Below are 27,293 nucleotides of genomic sequence, written 5' to 3'. Positions count from 1 at the left end.
GAGACGTCCGGGAGGTGGCCAACTTCCTGTTCCTCCTGGATATCAGTGAGGCCGTATGGTGGAAGCGCATCTGCTGCGTCTGCAGGATGGTTCATCAGGAAGACGGCTGGCAGGTGATCACAATGGTGTTTCTCGTCTTCCTTGAAGCTGCAGATGCCGCACGGTGGAAGGGGGCCTGGTACGTCTGCAGGATGGTCCTTCAGGAAGGCGGCTGGCAGGTGGTCACAAAGTTCAGTCTCGTCTACCTTGATGCTGCCGACGCCGCATGGTGGAAGTGGACCTGGTACGTCAACAGCGTACTCCTTCATGCAGATTTCCGGAAGGTGACCAAGTTCCTGCTCCTCGTGGATATCAGTGAGGCCGTATGGTGGAAGCGCACCTGCTACATCAACAGGAGGGTCATTCAGGAACACGGCTGGCTGGTAATCACGAAGCTCTTCCTCAACCTCCATCATGCTACCGAAGCCGCATGATGGAAGCACGCCTGGTACGTCAACAGGGTTCTCCTTTATGGAGACGTCCAGCTGGTGGCCAAGTTCATGCTCCTCCTGGATGTCAGTGAGGCCGTATTGTGGAAGCGTACCTGCTACATCTGCAGCATGGTTCTTCAGAAAGACGGCTGGCAGGTGGTCACAAAGTTTAGTCTCGTATACCTTGATGCTGCCGAGGCCGGATGGTGGAAGTGGACCTGGTACGTCAGCAGGGTTCCCCTTCATGAAGACGTCCGGGAGGTGGCCAGCTTCCTGCTCCTCATGGATATCAGTGAGGCCGTATGGTGGAAGCGCACCTGCTGCCTCAACAGTAGGGTTATTCAGGAAGACGACTGGCAGCTGAACACAAAGCTCTTCCTCAACCTCCATCATGCTACCAAAGTCGCATGGTGGAAGCACGCCTGGTACGTCAACAGGGTTCTCCTTTATGCGGACGTTCGGCTGGTGGCCAAGTTGCTGCTCCTCCTGGATATCAGTGAGGCCGCATGGTGGAAGCGTACCTGCTACGTCACCAGGATGGTTCTTCAGAAAGACGGCTGGCAGGAGGTCACAAAGTACTTTTCCGTCTTTCTTGAAGCTGCCGAGGCCGCATGGTTGAAGCGGACCTGGTACGTCATCAGAGTTCCCCTTTATGAAGACGTCTGGAAGGTGGCCATGTTCTTGCTCCTCCTGGATATCAGTTACGCCGTGCGGTGGAAGCGTACCTGCTACGTCTGCAGGATGGTTCTTCAGGAAGACGGCTGGCAGGTGATCACAATGGTGTTTCTCGTCTTCCTTGAAGCTGCAGATGCCGCATGGTGGAAGCGGACCTGGAAGCGGACCCATTCTCTCGCTCGCCATCAGCTGGGCATGCAGCACTAAAGTGGGGTTCCAGGGCGACCGTGGTTGCTGCAGCTCAAGACTGCACGGCAGTAGCTGCGCCATCAGAGTAGGCTACAAGGTGGGAGCTTCCTAGAGGCAATAGAAGCTAGCGTTGTGGGCGCGAGCTGGGGCTTGTGCGCTGCGCTTGGTTCGAAATGGAAGAACTCAGGATCTGTACCTTGCGTAGATGTCCACTCCGAGGGCTTCCGGTGTCGCCAGTTTTGGTTGAAAGGAGCACAGAGGCGTCACCGCGCTGCGCTGAGCTCAGCTGAAAAGCGAGCCTGGAGCGACGTCTTCAGTCGGTGTCTTTGCTCTCTGAAGCGGATGGGACGGAAGCCTTGAAGGTCTAGTAAAGAATTTCAACGAAGAATTCACTTTCCCTGGCTGTTAAGCACCGAGCACAGTTCCCAAATGGACGTGCATGGAGGTTCCCGCGAGAGTGCAATAAGCCACCCTCATCTTTTTTTTCATCACCTGGCTGTCACTGGGAGGTGCCTTTTCCTTTGAAACATGATAATTAATGTCCTGTATTCTGGGAATCCGGCGATTGTGCATACAGACGGTGGCAGTAGTGACTGCGCTGACTACGGATGCCTAGTTTTTGCTCCTCAGTTGGTGCAGGCCTTGCCTCGTGTGGTCGCTGATCATTCTGCAACTGCCCCTAGCGCATCTGCACAATCGCCCACCGACTATCTCCGGATTCTAAAGCAGCGCTGAGTCATTCACCCCTTGCTGCGCGCCAATTAGCCTCACCAGTATCTACGTGACGTCATCCGAAGAGGACTTCATATACCTGCAACAAGCCCTGGAACCTCTCTTGGCAGCAGTGACAGAGCTGACTGCGGACGCCTAATTTTATTAAGAAAGCATCAGTACACTCACTAACGGCCTTTCACCGGTAGCGACGTTTGACCTTTAGAATTACCTCTGACATAGCAACCGTCGCGGTGGACACCTGAACCGCACCGTACCAGAAGGGAGGCAGTGGGAGTGAAAGAAGAAAGAGAAAGAGGAGCGGTAGTGAAGAAAATGAAAATTCTATTCGAGGAAACGAAATTACGCAGTAACTGTCTCGGATCTCTTGGTGGACACCCGTCATCCATTTGCAGAGGAAGGGAGGAAGTGGGCGTGAAAGAAGGAACAGAAAGAGGGCCTGTAATGAAGAAAATGAATTAGAGGAAGGGAAATTTAAGCAGGAGGTTGCGCCGCTGCGCGGAGGAGAGGCCACAGTTGCCACGATTCTAGCGCAAGGACGGACATCGCGAGCATGAACCATTAAAGGCTTTCGCATTAAAATGAATTAGAGGAAAGGAAATTACGGAGGAGGTTGCGCCGCTGCAGGCAATCCATCGCCGACGGATTCACCATCGCCCAAGTTGAAACCAAAAGGCATTTCTTCACGGATCACCGAAGCGTATTTATAGGCATAAATAAACTGCAACCACAGTAGAATCCATGTCTAGCCTCAGTTTAATCACATAGCCAAACAATACATGGGTGCACCATGAGCTTGACCCAAAGGGAAAGCCATGTAGAAGCCGTGTTTAACCAAGGGCACCACCAAGGTACACCACAAGCCGTGCTAAGGCGTAGCCAAGGTGTATTGCTTTCGCAACCTACCAGGCTTAACCAAAGCTAAGGCCCCTCCTATTTTTTGCTCCTCAATTTGTGCAGGTTAGTTCTGGTACCGAAATTTGCATATTGTCATTTCTACTAAGCGCTGTGGCTGCTGCTGCCCAAGCAAATTTTTTTTTACTTTGGTATTTACTGGTTGTGTTCTCGTTTTGTAGAAAAAGTACTATGACAAAGGGTGCAAAAAGCAATGGCAGAGACAATCGCGGCAAAAGCCGCGATCATCGCTCCGAAATGGCCGAAATGAAAGAAAGCTTAACTTTCATCAACGACGCACTTGAAACGTTCAAGAAGCAGCTTAGTGCTATTTTGGCAGAAAGTCAGGAATTAAAGAAAGAAAATGAGCGTCTTCGCAATAGATGCACTGAAAATGAAAAGCGAATAACTGCCCTTGAAAATAAACTGGTTCAGTGCGAGCAGTATTCACGACGATGTAGCTTACAGATTAAAGGAGTGACTGAAAGCGACCAAGAAGACCTTGACGATTGTCGGGAAAATGAGTTATGCTGTGGGAGTGGCTACATCTCCGGCTGATATCGAGGCTTGTCATCGCGTACCAACACGGAACGCAGAAGTGAGGAACATTATCCTCCAGCTTAGAAGCCGTGGGCTGCGGGACCAAGTTCTTGAAAAGGCTAGAAAACAACGTCTGAGAGCTGCTTCGCTGGACTTGCCCTCGACTAAGCACAGTGCTAACGACAGTGCCGCCGGTTCCGTCAATGCTGCTCCAGTATTTGTGAATGAGCACTTATGCCCCCGTTTGAAAGAACTTCTATCCTTGGCCGTTGCTAGAAAGCGCCAATTTCACTGGAAATTTGTTTGGACACGAAATGGACTTATCTTCGCACGTCAGGTTGGGGGTAGTGCGGTAGTTGAAATCAACTCTGCTGAAAGTCTTAATATGATTGCATAGAACAAAGCTATTAACGACAAAGGATCTTTCATTTTCCATGGCTCTGCACAAAACTTCTCAGGACTTTGTCCCGAATCGCTGCAACTTTGTTCTGATGTCCAAAACATTGAAACAGTTCTTCGTGTAAACGCTTGTTCCCTCGTTAACAAAGCTGATCAATTCACACTGTTTCTTGAACAATTTGCTTTCAGGTTTACTTTTATAATGATAACCGAAACATGGTTTTCTTCTGAGTAATCTGAGCAATCTGAGTAATCTGTAATCTGAGTGGCTATAGGGTTTTTTCTGCGCACCGAACTGGAAAACGTGGTGGTAATGTAGCGATTTATGTTTCGGACACAATATCTTGGGATGAATTGCCCAATTTTACTTTTGTAAACCCAAATTGTGTGGTCCTATGCTTGCAAAACTGCAACAATCTTTTCTGTGTTATGTATCGCCGCCCTTGGGCTAATACTAATGTTTTTTAAAATTTTGTTGACTCTGTTCTTGAGTTTGATGCCACTAATAGCTTGAGGTTGGTTTTAGGGGATGATTTAAACATTAATCTTTCTCCTGAAAGCGTTGCGACCAAATAACTCATGAACAGAATAACATCATCAGGTTTTCGGAATCTAATCGTTACCCCGTCTCGTGTAACTCCAACGACTTCTAGTAATTTGGATCTGTTCATAACTAATGTTAGCACTGCCGTGGTGGCGGCTGGCACTTTAAGCTCTCGCATTGGTTATCATTGTCCCGTATTGATAGCTTATTCGCGATCCACTCCTCGATTAAAGCAATGACTGCCCATAATTAAGCATCAAAGCAATGCTTATTCTAGTTTGGACTTATTTCGTGTCAAGATCCAGAACAACTACTGATCTGCGGTTCTCAAGGAAAACACGACCAACGGCGCCTACAGTACATTTATGTCCATGTGTTTGCGAATTTACAGCTCTTCTTTTCCTCTAAAAAACCTTAAGCTTCATAAGCATGAGCGAAGACCTTGGATCCGTCCCGAACACATGCAGTTAATTCGTAAAAAGAACAAACTATATGGAGCATTTTTTAAAAGCAAGGATCCGTGAACGTTCGCAGCATTCAAAAAATTCCCCAGCAAGATTACGGTGAAACTGAGAAAAGCGAAAAGCACACTATTACCACCAACTGTTCAGTGACATCTCTATGGGTCGACCACACCGAACTTGGCGAATCGGCAATGACGTGCTTGGAAAGTGCCTTAACCACCCTGATATGCTCGAGATCGTCGTTGATGGTGAACCAATTTCTGGATCTGCATTATCTGACCGCTTTAACGCCCACTTTGCTGCCAGACCAAAAAAAGACTCGTCACCAGGTAAGGCCTCATGTTGCCCACAGAAAGACTTTCCTGATGAGACCATGTTTTTAAAACCAACAGATGAATCCGAAGTTCTTGACAAGTTTCTAAGCCTGAAGAATAGCAGAGCCCTTTACACTGATAGCACTCAGATTAAACCTATAAAACATATTCTTGATCTCCTATGTCCGTACTTAGTGCACATATTCAATCATTCGCTAGCATCTGGCACTTTTCCTAACGACATGAAACGTGCAAAGGTTTCTGTTATATATAAGGGAGGAAACAAGAATGATGTAAGCAACTACAGACCAATATCTATAATTCCAATCTTCTCAAAGGGCCTTGAGAAGGTTATGCTTACCCGAATGGGTGTCTTTTTTACTAAACACAATATCTTATCAGAAAGTCAGCATGGTTTTCGTAAGGGAAGGTCAACGGAATCTGCCCTTCTGTTACAAAAGGAAATCATCATAAAGAGCATTGACGCTAATAAATATACACTGGGAATATATATAGACTTCAGTAAAGCCTTTGATTCAATATGTCACGCAACCATCCTTAATAACCTAGATTATTATGGTGTCCGTGGGCTAACAAATACTCTTCTGCAGTCGTACCTAACCGGCCGATCCCAGTGTGTTGAGATTGATGGTCACTGCTCCACTTTCCAACAGATTTCATCCGGTGTTCCACAGGGTAGTATTCTTGGACCGTTTTTATTTAATCTCTGTGTAAATGACCTTGAGTCTACGTATGATAATGGCGTATTTGTATTATATGCGGATGATTCAAGCTTGTTCTTTAGCTCAACTAATGAAGTTGATTTGTTTAAACTGGCAAATAATGCGTTGTCAAAACTACTGAAATGGTCTGAAACATACAGCTTAAAAATAAATGGGAAAAAAACTAACGCAATTTTATTTGCGCCTAAAAAACGCTTCGCCTCTAGTCGTGAGCTAAAATTGGGACCTAATGAAATAGATATCGTGAAATAATATAAAATACTAGGTGACGTATTCTCCACTCAGATTACATGGGACAGTCATGTTGAGCAAATGGCTAAAAACTCTCAACTGCTGTAGGTGCCTCATTTCGAACGCCTGATATCTTTCCGATATCCATTAGACTACAAGTTTACCACGCACTCTTCCGTTCACACCTTAACTATTGCACACTAGTATGGGGAACGGCTACAAAAAAAAAAAAAGAAACGTCGGTACACTTCTGCCTCTAGAGAAAAAAGCCATGCGTTGCATAAACAATGTGCCATATTTACATCCTTCAGTCGTGCTACTTCGGCAGCATCATGTCATCAATATCGAGTCTCTTTATAGTTACCGCCTCCTCTACCACTTTGATTGTGCTAATGAAATGTATCAAGAATTCCTAATGACACACTCAGGTGCAACGGTACGCTGCAATATTTCTAAAACATGTGCCCCTGAAAAATGGTTGATTCCACACCACCGAACTAATTACCTTCTGCAGTCATTAACTATACAGTGCCAGTGTTGCTAAATAAGATTAGTCTATCTAGTTTTAATAACAATCGAATAACACGTAAAATTTTGCGTTCAATGTTTCTGTAGTGTCCCGTGTTTGCTGTTTCTGGCGTAAACTGGTAACGCGTACAATAAAAACATACAGATGGTAATTTAACCTCTCATATGTGCAATTATCGTTTTTTTTTGCAGTATCATGTGCATGTTAACGTTAGTCTTTGTGTAACATCTCGGCATCTTTTTTGATTCATTTACTTCACCTCTTATTTTTGTAAATTTATGATAAAATGTGACTGTTTCGTTGAGTATAGCAATTGATATCTTGTACAGAATTATTTTGTACTGCTGTCACTGTTGCACTGTTGTACTGCTGTTCTATTTCTTTTCATTGCTTTTAGAAAGGGAAGGGGACACCAAAGTTTCCAAAAGCAATTTTCTGTACGTTATGACCTCAATACGCACTGTAAAAGTAGGTCTAAATTAGCTGTTTGTGGAGTCTGCAAAGCATATGGAGCCGTCTGCATGGTAGCGAGGTCTTCATAGCAACCAACCGCTGACTGACGTCACTGTTATGTCGGCTACTCCGAATTTCCGCTTCGTCTGCGTCACGTTAAAGAAACCGGTCGAGTTTCGGTAATGTGCGTACGAAGCTGCGCAACTGATTTGTGTGAGAGCGCGTGAAAAAACTTGTGTACGTGCGCTGGAACCTCGACATGTTAAAAGGTTCACAAGCAAGCACTTTCCTACCCAAGAGTAACGAGCAGGACTGTTGCAATGCTTTGCGTCGATTGTACTGTATGCATTACCTCACTATCTTTCCCTGAAGAACTTTGCACCATCTTTGTTTTGGTGCGACAATATAATTATTTTCTTATTTCTACTGAGAATAAGTAAATCTGCCCAATGAGTTACTTTCTCGTTTATTCCCGAAATTTCATATTATTCTAGAAAAAAAGACACTGTTTTACCGGGGTTTCACATATTTTTGAAATTTCATATCCCTACTCAAAACCCAAACCTTGCCTCGACCAATGGGATGTCACCCCACGACCCTGACCGACAGGCTGTTCGTCCGGGCCACGGCGACGGCGTCGATCAATCGGATCGCAGATTACAGGAGGGGCCTGGTTAATTTATTTTAATAAACAGACACTTTCCAAACTTCGCAAAAACTGTTTCATAAATTCGTGTCTAACTGCGCCTAACGTTTTTCAGGAAATGGCAATTTTACAACCAGTTTACGCCACACATGGCTTTTAATTGGCATCGCAAAGAGGCATGCATCCTTCCGAGAAGCTGTGAAGTAAGCTACCACCATTGCGTGCGTTCGTCGCACTGCGCAGCATCGCTGTAAATTTTGCGGGATACTGCGAAGACCAGTATACAGGCGTCCAGAAGAAATTGTAGCAGTTGCTTATTAACAGGCTTCATAGAAAATACACTGACTGGGTGATTTCCACTGTTTTACGCGAGATTCAGCGATAGCTGTTTGGGTATTTTTATTTCGCGATATATTAGGGCAAATAATTTGAGAGCTACACGCATAGAGGTATAGGTGGTCTTTTCAGTTTTCCATGCATACGCATTCTTCAACTGACATTCCTTTCATGTCCGCCGCTCCACACACGCGGCGCCACCGCCGTTGGGCCTCTCCTCTACTCCTCTCCACTCTCAGCCTACTCTCCCTCGTCCTTTCAAAGTAACTACCGTCCAGGTGCGCATTCCTCCGGTCTCCCCATACTGTCCTCCTTCCACGGTAGCCACCTTCCGGCTACGCACTCCTCCGCTCTCACCATACACTCCACCCATGGCACCCCTGCTCCTCCTATCACATAACCAGCCTCTGGATGGCTGTCCTTCCACGTAGACCCTCCTCCATCGTCCACGGGGCCCACCTTGTAGGTGGTACCTGTGGTAACCGCCTTCTGATTGCACTCTCGTCCACTGTCGCCGTACTCTCCTGCCGCATTATTCTTCCTCCCCCTCCTTCCACGGTAACCATTCTCCGTATGTGACCGTATAATAACCACCTTCCGGTCACTACTCCTCCCCTCTCGCTTTACTGTCCTTTCAAGGTAACCTTCCTCCTCCGCCTGGATGAGTTTTTTGTGGGCAGAGGTTTCCTATTCTTATCGAGCCTAGCGTACACTAGGATATCTCTCAGGTTTGTGTTGCGTTGTCCCGCTCGGTACATCATGAAATATTTCGTTAAGGCGATCGTTGCTAATACAGATAGGGTGATATTTCCGTATGTATGCACGTCCTTAAGTTAGGAAGGGTGTTCGATAAATTTGTTATAAATGCAGGTGGCCGCCTAATGTTAGGTTTTGGTTGTGTTTCGAAAGTTGTTCGTTCGAAAGTCTTAAGAGAGTTGTGGGGGCGATACCTATGGTTTGGTAGGTTGGTTTATGGGGGTTTAACGTCCCGAAGCGACTCGGGCTATGAGGGACGCCATAGTAAAGGGCTCCGGAAATTTTGATCACCTGGGGTTCTTTAAAATGCACTGACATCGCACAGTACACGGGCCTCTAGAATTTCGCCTCCTTCGAAATTCGGCCGCCGCGGCTGGGATCGAACCCGCGTTTTTTGGGTCAGCAGCCGAGCGCCATGATTTATCTTTTGTTAGCTAACTTCCTGAAGTGAAAAGTTCCAAAAGGAGACGGGCCGCCGTGGTAGCTCAGTGGTTGTGGTGCTCGGCTGCTAACCTGAAAGACGTGGGTTCTAACACGGCCGCGGCAGCTGCACTTCGATGGAGGCGAAATGCTAGAGGCCCGTGTGCTGTGCGATGTCAGTGCACATTAAAGAACCCCAGGTGGCCGAAATTACCCGGAGCTGTCCACTCCAGCTTTTGAGGTTGAAGTGTCCACCGTGAAGCGAGACAGCTACTGCGCGGTTCCCTTGCTCAAAAATAACCGGCGGCTCTCACTCTCAATTGAAAACACTGAAAGCACACGGGCGCCTTTCGCCTCCATCGACACGCGGCCCCGGCGGTCAAGTTCGAACCCGGGTACTCCAGCTCAGTAGCCGAATGCTGCAACCACTTAGCCACAGTGGAGGGCCGAGCCTATTAGTACTACGTTGCCCAATGGGTTGAAAAACCTACCATTTGCAAGCACCTTCCATAGAGCGGTAGGCTTACAAAACATCTGGACTTTCCCCAGGACCCGCTACATGCGTAATATACGCTTAAACGAGTTTCAAAGTAGGTTGTCTGCTTTTTATTCTGTCTACGTTCACGTTAACCCCGAAGTATGCTTGTCAACTGCACATTATATGTGTAAAGTCATTGCAAGGGCAAAGTCGTTTATAATAACTAAACTGCGAAAGCGCGCAAAATGAGAACAACATATGCGATTGAAGGGCTGAGGACGTCAGTCGGAGTTCGCCATGAAGCTTTCAAAACACGCAGAGCTGCGCCGTGAGGAAAATGATAAAGGGGAAGTGAAAGAAGGAACGGAGAAAAAGGTGCCTTAGTGGAGGGCACCGCTGGAGCCTCGGTAAGCCGCGGAACCGCTTTCATCTTTCATACCCCCCCCCTCCACACACACACACACACACACACACACACACACACACACACACACACACACACACACACACACACACACACACACACACACACACACACACACACACACACACACACACACACACACACACACACACACACACACACACACACACACACACACACACACACACACACACACACACACACACACACACACACACACACACACACACACACACACACACACACACACACACACACACACACACACACACACACACACACACACACACACACACACACACACACACACACACACACACACACACACACACACACACACACACACACACACACACACACACACACACACACACACACACACACACACACACACACACACACACACACACACACACACACACACACACACACACACACACACACACACACACACACACACACACACACACACACACACACACACACACACACACACACACACACACACACACACACACACACACACACACACACACACACACACACACACACACACACACACACACACACACACACACACACACACACACACACTTCAATCGTTGCTCTGCGTCTTTCCTTCCTACCCTCCTTGTCACGCCATCCGTGGTTGCGGTGACGGTGCCCGCTGAGATATAAGGCAGTTAGTGCGATATTTACTTTGAGTTCAATGCAGCGTTGACGATGTGCTAAAAGGAGTCCAATACTTCGCGAAAAGTTCCACATGGCGTGCTCGTAGATTCGCCATGCCGGCAGGATCGGATATTCTCCATTCCGACGGGAAAGCCAAGCAGCTTTGGGTGTCAGGTTGGCTCGTCGCGTGCATAAAATATGTCTGTAAATGCGTTTGAGCGAGTGCAACCGTCTTCGTTGCATGCATGTGACAGACCGACCTTACCTGGTTGAAACGCCGCTAATTCCAACCAACTTTCATTGATTAATACATTAGGCTGGTAAGTTTAGCTCTACTAATTTTTTTGTGAGTGTGTAATAAATAGAAACTGCCGGAAGTCAAAAAGCTCATCCATTTTGTTTTATTGTTCACATGTTCAAAATCACTTCACCCCAGCCCTGAATTAATTGTAGTGTCGGAATAATACAAAGGTTTCCATTTATGGGTTGAGCCAACAGAAGCTCGCAACACATGCTGCCTAGAAAACTGTTTAGTATCCTCCCCACGACTTCATCGCAAGCATGGTATCAGCGGTGCCTTTCAGAACGCACACTGCGTAGACTGTTCCCGATAAAGTATGGTGTCCATAAAGACCAGTCGCGCAATCTTACATCCACTCAGGACTCATCGGCATTCACCAAGACCTCGTAACCATTGTAGCGGTACTCTTTGTTGCCGTAAGGAATAAAAATTGACCGTGTAGACGGGTGGACCTTGCCCACTGTCAACGTGCCCGCGTGGCCAGTGCGGCCGATGTAGAGCGTTTCGCCGTCGGATGTGTGGCCACCCGCGATTGCACCTTTCGGCACGTTTCCATCGCAACTCGGTACCCACTTCAATGAGGCGCCATCGTTGACCAGGACCTACCAAAGAGAGGTACAAAGATAGTGGCGTTTATTAGAATCACCCTCATTCCGTTTCCCGGTCGATCAAACACTCAGCTGAATGCTGCGTTATCGCATAGAAATTAGACGTTTCAACGATATCTTGTTTTCAAAGCACGACGATATACGACAAAAGGAGGTATGATTTTTTCGATGAAAATTTCAGCACAAGCAGAAAGATATCCTAGATATTACACTGTGTCCTTAAGTGACGAAAAGCGTCCCCTATGGGAATACTCATTCCAATGCTCGGGAAAGTGACGGCAATAGCCTTGCCGGCCGCTCAACTCACCCAATCCCGATCGCTCGATTACAAGGTGCATAGCCACGACAAAATTCACTCCCGGGCCACCCACACATACAACATTCTCATCTTCCAGCAGGTGAACGCAGGAGTTTGGGGTCAGGACGTACAAAGATGACGATGTGGACTGAGAACGAGGTTCAATATATGTGCACCTATCGAGCCTTGCCGATCCGACAGCCTCCAAAGCCATCAGATCGACGCCGACGGGAAGCAGGGCGATATTGAAAAAGAGGTCCAGACGGCCGCCTGTGGTTTTGAACAGTTTTATAGCCGCCCAGGGCGGTGCGCTATGACGGCCTGTTGTATGCTTTGCCGATAAACAGCAGCAGCAGTACGAATTTTTACGTTACAGCGTTAAGCTCCTGTTCAGTGGAGAAACCGTCCCAGTTGTTGGCATGTCGAGAAAATCCCGATTCGTCGAAAAGATTGTGACGTCACACGTTGAGCTGTGGAGTGAAAGTGATTAAAGCTAGAAGTAAGTTTTATTTATGAGGTCACAGCTTCATTCAAGTGTAGTTATGATATCTAAGGATGCAAAGTAAATTAATTAGCCTGAAAAGTAAATTGGAGAAATATTGTTGTGAGTCGAACCCAGGACCCTTGCGCTGTGACTCAGGCACGCTACGCCTACTTCATTAAGCCACATTTTTCGCTCGACTTGGTTGAAGGGAGACCTTGTGTTTCTTGTTTTGCATCACGTGGAGTATATGCCAACTGATTCATGGTATTGAACATATGCAATTAGGAATGGGTACTAATTTGAACTGACTAGTACCTAATTACTAATTATCACCAAGTGCCTGTGCAGTCGTGTCACTCCTTTGTCTTTTGCGGTGTTTCCTTTACTGTATTTCATGCACAATCGTGCGTTGCCTGCTGTTCGCAGACATTGCTTTCAAGGTAGATCAGAGGGAAACAAGCTTGGCAGCAGCAGTTGCGGCCGCGTGCACGCATATTGAGCCGTTCCTTTCCGCAACGCAGGTAACGGAATACAGCTACAAGAAACTGCCGGCAAGAGAACTTTCGGATCGACCCTGACTGCACCTGTTATCACCAGAGCAAAGCATCAAGTTTGCGCAGCATCTCCAGCAACGCGCCTGCGCGGGATCCCAAGCCTCACGGTTAAAAGCCCAGCAGGAAGCCCCTTCGCATCAGTTGGCAGCAGCAGTTGCGGCCGCGTGCACGCATATTGAGCCGTTCCTTTCCGCAACGCAGGTAACGGAATACAGCTACAAGAAACTGCCGGCAAGAGAACTTTCGGATCGACCCTGACTGCACCTGTTATCACCAGAGCAAAGCATCAAGTTTGCGCAGCATCTCCAGCAACGCGCCTGCGCGGGATCCCAAGCCTCACGGTTAAAAGCCCAGCAGGAAGCCCCTTCGCATCAGTTGGCAGCAGCAGTTGCGGCCGCGTGCACGCATATTGAGCCGTTCCTTTCCGCAACGCAGGTAACGGAATACAGCTACAAGAAACTGCCGGCAAGAGAACTTTCGGATCGACCCTGACTGCACCTGTTATCACCAGAGCAAAGCATCAAGTTTGCGCAGCATCTCCAGCAACGCGCCTGCGCGGGATCCCAAGCCTCACGGTTAAAAGCCCAGCAGGAAGCCCCTTCGCATCAGTTGGCAGCAGCAGTTGCGGCCGCGTGCACGCATATTGAGCCGTTCCTTTCCGCAACGCAGGTTCGTAATTTTTTATATGCTTGTTTTGTATAGTGAGATAGACATTCTACCTTAGCTGCTGCTGCTGCTGCCACATTTGTGTTGCACAAGTGTTTATTCTATTGTACTTCGGTGCTTCTAAACATCTTTGGCTTGCTATCACGTTCGCTTATTTTTTCGTTTGGCTCTCATTTTCTTGGCAATGTCAGGCAAGCAAGAGCTTGCCAAATTGTTCGAAGAACTTAAGCGTGAATTGAAGAATGAATTTAAAGAACTGCGTGAATGTCTTGAAAGAGACATAAGAAAAGAAATCAGAGAAATGAAGGGGTTCTTGGAACTTGCGAACGAGAATTACGAGGAAATGAAAACGTCAGTCAATGAGCTGAAAAACGAGAACTCAGAGCTAAAGAACACAGTAACGGCTCTGGAAAAGGACAGAGAGGCCCTGCTTGTACAACTAAAAGATCATGAAATAAGACTCTTGCAAAATGAACAGCACACGAGGTGTTTCAACGCAGAAATCAAAGGTGTACCTCTTGGGCAGAAGGAAAACACTCTCGAAATAACAAGGAAACTTGCAGTGGCCCTTGATGCCCCCTTTGAGGAGGGTGATGTTGAAGCTTGCCACCGGGTTAGGACTGCCGGCAACGACCAAAGCCCTAATATTGTGGTACAGTTCACACACAGGGCTAAGCGTGACTGTTTTCTAGAAAAAGCTCGAAAAAAACGACTGACAACCGAGGACATTGACATAGAATTGCAGCCCAGCACTCCCATTTACATCAATGAGCACTTATGTCCAGCCATGAAACGTTTGTTTGGTGCTGCAAACAGCAAAAAGAAAGAACTCGGCTGGAAATTTGCATGGTGCCGAAATGGCAAGATCTTCACCCGAAAATCGGAAGGCAGCGCCATTGTTCCCATTGCCCACTATGACGATCTGCAAAAGATGACGTAGGAAAAACAAATGTGAAAACTTTTGTTGGACTTCGTTGTTTTAGATATGGGTTATCTGCCTTCTGAACTAAAACAGCTTATATCAGACAAAAAACCAGCAATGACCTTCTTCCATCAAAATGTGCGATCTCTAGCAAATAAGACAGACGATTTAGAAATGTTAATCCACAGCTTCGGAATACCAATTACTGCTATAATGTTAACCGAAACTTGGCTAACGCCCACATCGCATAGGTTCCAGCTTTCTGGTTATCAATCCTTTTTCTGTAGCCGTCGAGATAAGCGAGGGGGAGGCGTAGCGCTTATGCTCAAAGAAGATATAGTTGCTGAACTTGTTCACGATTTCACTGATACAACTCCTGATTATGAGGTGCTTACATTGCAAAACCGGACAAATGTGTTCTCTGTTGTGTACAGACCGCCGTCAGGTGATGCAACCCGCTTTCTTGCTTTCCTTGAAAGGCTCTTTATTTATGTAACGGAAGAAAAAATGAACCTTGTTTTAGGAGGCGACGTCAATATAAACATGCTATCATCGTCCCAGGTACAAAAAGATTTTCAGTCTCTAATTACAAGTTCAGGTTTCTTAAACACTATATCTACTGCAACGCGTGTGACTGTTGATAGCGCCTCTTTATTAGATGTGTTCATTTCAAACATTAGTACCGATTCTTTGGAGGCTGATGCCGTGTACACTGACATTAGTGACCATCTGGGTATCATCTTGCTAGTGAATAAAACCCCTCGTGTAACTCGGAAAACGAAGAAACCGGTTTATGTTCAGTCTATTACTTCACCACATCTTGAGGCTTTTCGCTGTGCAATCGCCCAGCAAACTTGGGAAACCGTTTACGGAGCACAAGATAGTGACTCTGCCTATTCATCTTTTGTAAATATTTTCAAAACTTTATATAATACACACTTCCCACTGAAGAAACTTGCAAGCACATCTAAAGCGCGGAAACCTTGGCTATCTACCGAGCTTCTTGACATGATTAAACATAAACATGCCTTGTATGCACGTTTTGTGAAAAGTCGAGATGCAACGCTGTTTACGGAGTTTAAAAAATTTAGGAACAGCCTGACAAATAAGCTTAGGGCAGCAAAAGATTCTTATTTTTTAGGTATATTTAGTAACCCTGACAATCAACGAAGTGATGTAATTTGGCGCAAATTGAATACGTTATTGCATCCCACCTCGAGTTCAGGTATTCCAGATGTTTTATATTATAATGGACAGCAACTTTCCGGAAACGCAATTCCACAAATGTTTAATGAAGTTTTCACCATAGAACCTTCCCAGTACGACGATCCCAGCCTGAACAACTGTTTGCAGTTTCTACCAGTTATAAGGAATGCAACATCGCTTTTCCTTGCTCCAACTACATCACTTGAAGTTTTTTCCTGCATCCGTGCCACAAAAAATAGCAAGTCACTGGATGCCGATGGTATCCAGATACGCCCTTTAAAGTACGTGCTCGATATTATCAGCCCGGTCCTTACCCATATCTATAACATAATATTGTCTACGGGTGTATTCCCTAAGAAAATGCAAATTGCCCGCGTTGTTCCAGTCTTTAAGCGCGGTGATAAGACTGACCTAACTAATTATCGGCCGATTTCAATCATTCCAGTATTTTCAAAAGGTATTGAGAAAATAATGCACGAAAGATTACTATCATTTTTTAATCGCCACAACCTGCTTCATGACTTTCAGCATGGTTTTCGACAGCACCGCTCTACCGAAACAGCCCTCCTCACTCAAAAAGAAATTATTATAGATGCATTCAGTCGTAAGCACATGGCATTAGGTATATACATTGATTTCTCTAAGGCATTTGATTTGATCAATCATTCTATCCTTCTCAACAAATTAGAAAATTACGGCGTGCGGGGAATAGCACATGCGCTTTTTAAATCTTACCTTTCTTTCAGAAAGCAATTTGTAGATGCCAACAATGTCGTTTCTGCAATGAAACCGGTTAATGTTGGTGTGCCGCAAGGAAGCATTTTAGGACCACTTTTATTTTTAATCTATGTAAATGACATTGTACACTGCACAGAAAATTCTTCGGTTATTTCTTATGCTGATGACACAACACTGTTTATTACAGGCAGTTTGTGCAAAGATATTGAAAGCAAGGCCAACAAGACGCTGGCTGATTTAAAGGTCTGGGCTGAGGTGAATTGTTTGAAAATAAATCCCACTAAAACAAAAGTAATTTTGTATACGCCTAGAGGCAAAGTGTTGACAGAACAGATGGATTTGTTTCTTGGCTCCCAACAGCTAGAGATGGTGGACTCTGTAAATAGTCTTGGAGTACATTTTTCAAAGCATCTTACCTGGAATGAGCATATCGACTACCTCCAATCTAAGTTGTCATCTGCCATTGGTGCCATTGCGCGTGTGCGGCGCTTTATCCCTGCTAAAGTGAAACTTATGCTTTACAATGCTTTAGTGCTATCTCTTATGCAGTACTGTAACATGGTGTGGGGCACAACTGGTGTGACCAATTTGCGCAGGCTACATTTACTGCAGAAGAGAGCAGTGCGTTATATTGCTGATGTACATTACACTTTCTCCACGAAGCCTCTTTTTTCAAAGTTTGATATTCTTCCTGTGTTTTGTTTATACAATTATAGGTTGATTGTACGCTATAAAGCTTTCGTTAAATTTCATATGGATTATGCAATTCGTCTTGCAGGACTACAGGTGAACACAAGTGATCGTCAAACCAGATACAAAGATATATGGTCCGTGCCCACCCCTAGGACATCCTACGATGAACAATCATTATCTTACACGTTGCCCTCATTGCTAAATTTACTAAACCGTGTGGAGTTTGATCCCACCTGTAACCAAAACGACATCGTCAAACACTTTTGCCAACTTGTTTTTTTGCAAGACTAAAATAATTTCATTTTGTTCGCGACAGCTTCTGTTGATTTGTACCGGCATTTTTGTTTGAGTTTCATTTGCGTTTGCCTTTTTTTAGTGTGTCCTTGATATTGTCTGTTTATTTTTTATGTATGACTGGCCGTCATCTTGCTGTTTGCCAACCAGTAAGGGGTCGGGACCTCGTCAAGCTCCCCGAGCTTTTAGTCCCGCACTCCTCCTTCTCAAAGGAAATAAAGGTGATTGATTGATTGATTGATTGAAGATAAAACGAGAAGACATCGTCATATGGCTGTAGCTACCTGTGAGGTATAAGGAGGTACCGGATGGGAAGCTGCCGGATTTTTAACCTAGATGAGGTGTGGGCTGCTGCAGGGCACAAGGCGTTAATGATGTGGGTGGACCTACAAAGCTCGTGTCGAAATTCTCACACCCAAGGTAGACGACAGGTCTGAAGCAGCTCGAAGATAGGACGCATCACTGTGACTCACATAGGCAAGGAAAAAGGGTTTTCTGCGGTTTCCTGGACTACTTCCGTGCCAAAAAGATTGTCAAATCGAGAGTGATAGCATAGCATAAATGTTTTAGCGTGGACGTATACTACATGAACTTATACCTATGGTGCACGCTCAGTTCCATGGTGTAAAATAAGATGGGGCACGCACTTGTAACTGCGCGTGTGCAGCTCGTACACATTTGTACGGTATATCGCAAGGCTGACACCAAGATACCGCCCACGCAATCCGAATTTGTCCATCCCTAAAAACAGCCCCACTGCCGCCGAATGGAGGTTTACTGCATGCTGTGGTAAACGCCGGCGGGCAATAAAGAGTTCTATATTGACCAATCATTACCACTAGTGCAAAGGAAAAAAAAAATAACGGTACAGAAACGCGTAACGGACGCTATTACGTGATTAAATGTCCTGTCCACGACACAATCAACCCTTCGCATGTCCAGTGTCGTGAATTCACGATGTACAGTTTGTTCGCAGTGTGCTCATTGCTAAATGCTGCCTGCGAACAAAGTTTGATGCCAACGTGTTCTAAGTAGCCAGCGCTTCCCGGTTAAAATGTTCGGCGGTACTGTCAGCAAGTCATGCCAAGGAAAAGTGAAGTTAATGTGTGACTTCCAGCCAGCGCACAATACATTCTAGTCTGTTCTGCGGGGGAAATGGGACGACATGTGTTGGACAAAAGCTTGCCTACTATCCCTGAGCCTTCGACTTGGTAGAAGGCCCTCGATTTGGTACTGCCCAGAACACAAAACTATCTGCGCAAAATGGACCAAATGCTAGTTTTGCTGATTGGCGCCAAGCCAATTTCCCCGATTCAAGTGGCGCCAACACAATTTTTACTTCGCCTTTTTTGCATGCGGATATATCAGCCAGCATAATGTGGACATAATTTTTTTTCCCGCTCGTTCATAATTTGGGCATTAAAGGGTTAATAACAGCAAACACGCACGACATTCTGCGATGGCTTTTAGGTCGCATATGAAAATTCTTGCGCCCCGAAACCGGGCCTCACTTCCAGGTAAAGCAGCGCTCTCACCTTGCCATCCGTAATAAACAGGCGGAGTCGTATTGTGCTGTAACAGTTACTCGACTCTCGAGTGTACGACTGTTATCAGCTGCCCCCCGCAACAACTCCTGGCTGAAACGGCTGTGGCCCCAGCGAGCGCAACCCATTCTCCTCGTCTTGTCTACAGTGCCCGCTCTCACTTCACTAGGCAGTGTTCTGAAGCATAGATCTGACGTTGGCTGGCTGGGAACGAACTGACTGGGAACCAAAACTGCAAAATGTCACTTAAGAACGATACGTGATCGGCAGTCAATTCGGCTTTTGAAGCGTTGCGATTGTGATTAGCCAGCGAACAGATGCTGTAAAACATCAAGAGTTCTTACGTACAAAAACTTTCGTTGCTTTCACCGCTAAAAAGCGGATCGCAGCTCTTGCTCCAAAAACACTGCACTGCACTGGTTTGACAGGGTATACTCATGCCTGTGGCACGATGAAATTTGACTAATTGAAAGCGGTGAACTAAAATTTGGTGTGCACAGAGCACGAATACAAATTGCCCGTGAATCTCGCAACCTCTGAGGTGGCCGCGGTCCGGTTAACATTTTCGCGCGCAGCGGTCGTATATCCGTGAGCGAGCGGCGTATATACCCTGCGCCGCAGTTGCTCTGTTGTTCCACCCGACCTCACTTTCGCTCTTCAAGTCAGGTACTCGTGAGGACAGAGCGGTGAGTTTTGCAGGCAACACCGAGGGAGTAAGGCGCAGCTTTAAAATTAAAGCAAAACAGATTACAGGCAGTAAATCAAACGTTGACTACCTGGAGCGGAGAGGCATTTCTGGACTTCCACCAAAATGCTTACGGCTATGCCGTTGAAAGCGTTCCAGTATCTCGTACTACCACGAAACGTGCTCGCTTTTGTCTTTTGTTGTTGGATTATGTTCTACGATAGTGCCCAACAGGTGGTGTTGGTACTTGAAACATATAAAAATAAATAAATAAACAAGTTATCACCGGTGGCGTACGGCCGAGAGCGGACCGTATTCTCATTTCTGACTTAGTACACCGAATACAGTAGCTGCTATCACCGCCGCCCAGCTGTTCAATTCATCGCAGGCACAAATTCATCATTAGAATGCCACGCCAACCTGTGCTCCTTTCGATAAGAACAGTGCCCATGAAGTCGTCACACCCATTTGACAATATGACATAGCGTAATCCAAACGGCGTTCCGAAGCAGTTCTTATAATCTGCGATAGGGCAGAATATCCGTTGCCGCCCAATAAGAACTGAGGGTCTCAATCCAAACAGTGCATAGAAATATGCTCTTTGGTTACGTGGAGCACTTGCTAGAGGTCACCGATTGGAATACGCCATTATTTGCAACAATCTCGAGAAACCTATATAGAAAATAATTTGTTTGTGCCCGTGTCACTGCATCTATGTGCAGGTACCAACAAAAGTTTTTGACACACGGAAGGCAAGAAAAATCTAAACCTTAATTTCCTGGCAACCCAAGCACGCAGGTTTTGGTATTCGCTGCCCTTCCATGTTCAACCTTCACAGCGCACGCCTGAATGTAAGGTCACGCCTCCAGGCATCGAGGAAGTTCAGCCTTTCCGTGACTTCTGTGTATCGAAAACTTCCGTGGATATTTGTACCATAAAGCTACTATGGCAAGGCATGCAAGATGTGTGGATTGATATCGGCCCATTAAAAATGTGCTTACTTCATAATTTTCGTACCAGTACTCTTTGCCTGCCCAGCACACGTAGCAGCATTGGAGAGAGCGGATTGCCTTGCCCGGTAGTAGGCCATTGTTATGCCAGGCACGGGCTACGAACAGCTCTCTGCATTTTTCGGAACCACCCACCACCGCATTCTGCGGGATGTTGCCCTTGTAGCAGGGGAGCCAACTTGTCTTGGACATGTTGCGGTAGGCTGCGAGGTAGGTTGGCAAGGGTCTTCGAGCTGGTTCGGGTAGTAAAGAGAGGATGAAAATTTTAGTACCTGCCTTTCATGGTGAGCTCAAATCCCAATTTTTTGGAACGTTAGATGAATTTCAGCGTTCGCGGCGTATATTCCGTGTAGGCGATATTGTTGACAAAGAAAAGTCTGCGGCTCAAAAACAAGGATACACTCAGGAGATATTTGGTTCGCTTCCACGTCCTTCTAGAGAGCAATCCATATTTGCTTCGACTCCTGCGCCAACTAGCCTGGAAGCAAATTATTTTTCACCCATCGCGAAGTTCTTTTTTTGTGTGTGAGATTCAGATCGAAGCTGGCGACATGTCGCAGTGGAATGGGTGCGCTGCAAAACGCGATTGAGGCTGCAGAGAACTAGGAAGCACTGTGGGAATGTGCTTCAAGAAGTATGGCGTGGCTGCTTGCTGATGCTAAATGGTTTTTCCTAATATAAAATCCACTGAAGTCTTTTTTTTTTAGCGCATGCAACTGTCCATGCAGACCGCACGTTTATGGTATAGACTCTGGCTAAGATTCGTGAAATGTAATAATCGCCTTCTGACGACTACACTTGCGGTATATGTGTTTAACGGCGTATCACAATGAGCAAACTTGCATTCATGCAAAATGAACACCGAGCAAAGCGAAAAACTCACATTGGTCGTGGGCGTGAGAAAACTCTGTGGCACCCTCTGCTTGCAATGCAAACTACGCGCAAGAATTGCGGCTTATAAATCTGCCAGGTGAGCGACACAGAGGGGGGCAACAGTCAGCGCAGATAAAGCAACCAGGAACTTGGCATGGGGACGAAACGACTGATAGCGTGAATATAACGACATGGCCCCAGAAATAACTCGACGCTTCTCGTTTTGTTGCTGATTTTTTATTCCTTCCCCCTAACCGACGTGCCCCAGGCTACCCCATTCGCAAGCAGTTTGTTGCAGAGGATAGCAAACGAAATATATGGCAAAGACTGCATGGGTCTACCTACGGTCGTTCTTGGTGCTTGTATTTGTTCTGCGAGATCGCCAAGTGCGGTATCCTAAATTCGGCAGCTCAAGGAAGTAGCTGCATTTTGTGTTCTCCGCTCGTTGCTGCTGTGCTCCAGCCATTCTATTTATTTCAACACTGCGTACCTTAGAAGCACTCGTGTGTCGAGAGTTTTCGTGCAAGTGCTGGGCAAAAGAATGAAGGAGGTGTTTGTGTTTCAATGACTCCACTCAAGATAAATTTCATGGTTGGCAAAAAGAGTCGACCATTCTGACTCCACAAATTAATAGACCCCAAATATATGCAGACGAAAATGTTCAAGCATGGACCTCTAGCAGGAAACGCGAAGAACTAGCTGCGTCGCAGGACAGCCGGAAAATCCAGAAAATTGACACGTGCTTGATAACAGGGCGTCAGCATCTGTAGACAAAACTTTAAATGGTGGCGTAGCTAAGCTTGGCATGATAAACCTGCGGAAGTGTACCGATAATGTTGTCGCTTAAAATGTGGTTTTGTGGTCTTCCAAACTAAGGCGGAGAAATGGTAGAAAAAACTCCCGTTTATTTTACTGTAAATAACACTATATCCGCATGCATGGTTATCTTGCCAGAAATTTTTCTTCCGTACTAAGCTCATTGAATCTGTTTCTTCGCAAAAAGATGGTTCTTCAAAGCTAGAAGATGCAGTGTCCATCGGCAGCCGCGGTGTAGGGTTAGTCAGTCCTCATTTAGAAGCGATTCATAGCGGTGCTCGGCGTGTCATAGTTTCTAAAAACGTACCGATAGCGTGACAGCCATGGAAACCTGTTTACATCTCTCTCTTTTTTCGTGACATAGAACATCATGTTTCCCTTATGTCTTCGATAGGATATAGGCTATCACAACCGGTATCTTAAGTTATTCCGTTAACAACATCACCATATGTTTCAGCACGCATTGATCAATCTCAGGTAGCTCCAATTATTTTACGTCAACAATATGTTTTTACGACTCTTGGCTACCCAGAGTATGAGTCAAATTAGTCATTTTTTCCCATGACATGGGACAAACAAGCTTAATGAGGCGTTTCCTATCGCTGTCAAATTTTATTTTTTGTGGAAGTTCCTGGTGACTCTTTTAATACTTGTTCTAGATGCTTGCATATTCTAGTTAGGACGTACTTGTATGCTTATGATGACGATGAGGGCATATCTTCCTCTCATCTGCAATTCCCTCAAACCCATAGTGCAAGTAAATACAACGTGCAAATGAGCCTCGGACAATGCCTTCCGGGGTTGTTATTAAGCGACATCTTATCGAAGACCGAACTCACGCCAGATTAATTACTCATAACTTTATTGCCTCCCGCTGCATGATTCAAGGCACGCACCAGTGAGTCATATAGGGATGCGTTGTTTCCTATATGAAAGATTTCTGTGCAGTCACACATAAGTGCGTCACCGCTGTTTGCCAAATTAAACCTGTTATGAATCGATGCTGCCTAAGAGATATGGGCCTAAGTGTGACACGGCTTCTTGGCTGCTCAAATGAATGTACAGAGTCTCCGGCGCTCGCACCAGTAAAAAAAAATGTAAATCTGGAATCCTCTATGACAGTCGTCCCTTCGTGCATGCTGCGGGCCTGATCCCGAGTCATCGTCACCAGCAACAAGCAGAACCTGGATGCCGTCACAGCTTTGCGCCAACAAAGGCGGCGGCTCTTCCTCTACCAGCGACCCACGCGGCCCTGAAAATCCTAAGCGCGTCCCGCAGAAAGCAGAGAATTATTTTACAGGCACAATCAGCATCATTCTGCCAACACTAACACACCTAGCTAAACGCAAACCGAGACGTACGCCTCTGCAAAGTCATCCAGCGCACATCGGAACTGCCAGCGGTGGAACTCGGCAGCGTCGGCAGCGGACATTTAGACGCATGCGATGGGTCCGGGGATCGCAAGCAGGTACGGCACAAGGCAACAACTTCAGGAAGTATCCCTATAGCGAGGAGCGAGGCGGCGAGCGAGCAGATACTATAGTGTTCAGATGAGTGGGCTTTCATTCCTCGGTGGCGTTGGCTGAGGGTCGTGGCGTAGACGCATATTTTAATAACAAGTACAGCCGACAAGTAGGCAGAACAAACTGGACGGACCTTTCATGTAACCGACTCTGCAGTCGCAGTAGTGAGGATGGAATTTGAGCACGAGCTAAACCTTCGACAGCTAGAGGCAGACAAGCACGTTCGAAATCACGAAGCAGAGAAAGAGGCTCGTAGAGGTCAGATCGAGTGAGAAAAGCGTTGCTAGAGAAAGAACTTGAAACGAAGTGCAGATTGAAGTGCAAGGAGTAGGCTTTCCCATGAACCCTCGGCGTGGACAGTCTGAAAGGCTCACAGAACTGCCCGCGGCATGAGTGCTAACAGAAAATACTGCCTTCTCCAGAAACGCTCCCTGAGAAGGTGTCATCAGACTTCCCGCCGGCCTTCATGAAAAACACCTGAAATATGCCAGGAAAAGCCATGGGCATGCGTGACAGACGCAAGAGGTTGGCAGTTACGCAAGTCTGTAACTATGGGTTATCTAAATTTAGAACAGTAATCAGTGTCTTCTCAGATTACATATTCAGGAAAATGCATTTCATTTCCAGCTGCGAGACAGACATGGTACTGTTGTGTCTCTACCCCCCCCCTAACTCTCTTTGTGTGTTCCCGTCACATCTGTATCCACTTAGGCCATTCCCAGAGGCAGTGTGTGGTTCTGCGAAAGTGGTCTTTCTTCATGCACGCGAGCGTGTTCCACCAGGCATCGGGTCCAGGAGCACCACCGCTGTGCCGACGGAGGAAGGAACGTGGGCCGGAGACGGGGAGTAGGGGATGTGAAGGAAAAACTGTATTCACATATTTACATGATTATTTACAAAAAGAGACAAACATGGTAAAAGCTGAGAAGTCTCAGGGAAACGTTGAGGGAATCGCTCAGTGAGTCGCTCCGGGAATGGCTCTTCGATGAACGTGTCGAGCGCTTTTAAATAGACCCTCCCGAGATCTTCCCGCCTTTTCCGACCAATCGTAGGGACTTCGTCCGGGTGCTCCAAGGTCGTTCACCGCTTTGTCGTCTTCCTCGGCTGAGGCCCCTGGGTACTCGGAAGTGGCCCGTCAGGCCAGGAGGATTCCATATCTTGTTTTGAGGAAACGCCAAGGGCGAACACCTGCAGCGTCGTCACCTCGCTTCATCCGCTGAGGCCCTTGGATACTCGGAAGTGTCCAGAAGGGCGTGTTGTCGGGCTAGTCGTTTCTGGCCAGGTGGATTCCATATCTTGTTCCAAGGAAATGCCCCAAAGGCGAACACCTGCTGCGGCGTCACCCCGCGGTTGACAAAAGAGCGAGGCGCGGTTAAATGGCAGACGCTTGGCAGACGCTCGTCTCCGCAGGTGGCAGCAGGCGTTGAGACATGTCACCCTGACAGATGCACAAAGTCGCAGGGTCAATACTGCTGCGTTGGGTGCCGTTTAAGGGGAACTCCGGAAAACACGTCGTGGCAGTTAGGCAGAAGTGGTGGTACGTGGAATCCAAGAGTCGAATGCGTCCCTCGTGTTCGGTTCCACCTGTCAGGAGGTTGCATGGGAGCGCGTGCATGAAGAAAGACCACTTTCGCAGAACCACACACTGCCTCTGGGAATGGCCTAAGTGGATACAGATGTGACGGGAACACAGAAAGAGAGTTAGGGGGGGGGGTGTAGAGACACAACAGTACAACTACAGCTATCAACTGAATCATCCCGGATCACTATATGAGAGCAGATATATGTATGATTTACAGTAAAATGAAAAAGGAAAGGTAAAAGAACGGCTCGTTATGACGCACGTGACGGAAGCCGAAAAAACTGGCAGTGGCTTAGCTCTGCTATGCCAGGATGAACGTATATAGCGTGAGGTGAGGGCAAGGTGACACCTGAACCCGAGGGAAGGCGCATAACTGCTCTCTTAGAACAGTGGACACCTCAACCGTGCTTTAAGCTTAGCGGTGGTAGTGACAGGTGTGTGCTGTATTCGTTGGCATTGACAACGTTGTGCCAGAAAAGCGGCGCTGAAGCATTAGGCTGTCGGCGTTCGTTGTGTTCATTGGCGTTGACGTTGAAAACGTTTTACACTCCGATCATTTCAAGGACAGGAAGTGCGCATAATGGCTTCCTGGGCCAGTGGACGCCTGAATCGTGCTTATAGGTACGTGAGGTGATGGGAGAGAGATGTGGGCTGCAGACATTGACAAGGTTGTGCCAGAAACGTGGCGCTGAAGCCATAGGCCGTCGGCGTTCATTGTGTTCATTAGCGTCGGCGTTGTCAACGTTTTACGCTACAATCATTTTAAGGAAGGCGAGCGCGCGTGTGGCACGACAGCTGTGCGCTGCAACGTCACTTGCTCCTTGCGCACGCGCAGTATGGTCATGCAAGAGAGCACGTGAAACGGCCAGGCTGTGGGCAATGTAGCTCACGCTACAAAAGTCACCGCAACGAAGGAACATAGAGGTTTCTTTTTTCTAATTTCTCGAGTTCGTCAAAGGAAGGTTAATAGGACAGCTACTGATCTTTACAATAAATTTAAATTTAAATAATTGTGCTATAAATATTCCATTGAAGAACACCACAAATTAAAAAGAAAGCGCTATGCTCCTGCGCTTTTGTAACTGCTGGCTTCCATCTAATATTAAAATAATGAGCCATTATCCAGAGCACCACAATTCCATAGACACTGAGAGTAAGTTGTTCTTTTCGTGAACGGCCAAGTCCACAAGATTCCAGCAGCCCTTTACTTGTGCGCGCTTCAAGTACTCACTTCCTGCCACTGCTCCTGTATTGCAGCTTATATTCAGCGCGACAGTACGTAGGGCAGACCGCACTCGAGTAGAAACTTGCGCTCAAACCGTATACGTCTAGACGGGTTCTCTAACGCCCACGCTGTGATCCCGACGATATTATGGTTCCTCACGGTAGACAGAGGTGAACTTGTTGCAGTGTGATGATTTTCGAACGTTGTGACGTGTGGCGAAAAAGTTTCGGCTCGGCAGACCCACGTTGATAGGCTAGAGCAGCTCGTGAAGGCGATTAGCATTTCTCATGTCAAACATTCTTCGACAAAAATTTTGAATATTGAAAAACTGTAGGGTACTGGTATAGAAATATTGGAGGCAA

General features: G+C 46.6%; 1 protein-coding gene across 1 annotated transcript; it reads right to left on the bottom strand.

Annotated features, from left to right (window-relative positions):
* Positions 1-11,321: 11,321 nt before the first annotated feature.
* On the bottom strand, positions 11,322-21,897 carry LOC149350298 (pfs47 receptor-like). Its single transcript, XM_089579310.1, has 3 exons — positions 21,796-21,897; positions 20,904-21,145; positions 11,322-11,812 (listed from the first exon to the last, which is right to left on the bottom strand). Exons 2-3 carry the CDS (start codon positions 21,102-21,104, stop codon positions 11,567-11,569), a joined length of 447 nt encoding a protein of 148 aa, XP_089435436.1. The 5' UTR covers positions 21,105-21,145; positions 21,796-21,897; the 3' UTR covers positions 11,322-11,566.
* Between the last annotated feature and the right edge of the window lie 5,396 nt (positions 21,898-27,293).

Source organism: Amblyomma mixtum, chromosome 3, assembly GCF_055824585.1.
Source record: "Amblyomma mixtum isolate Tamu chromosome 3, ASM5582458v1, whole genome shotgun sequence".
Taxonomy (NCBI): Eukaryota; Metazoa; Arthropoda; class Arachnida; order Ixodida; family Ixodidae; genus Amblyomma; species Amblyomma mixtum.
Note: the sequence above shows the minus strand (reverse complement) of the source record. Positions and strands in the feature narration are given on the sequence as shown.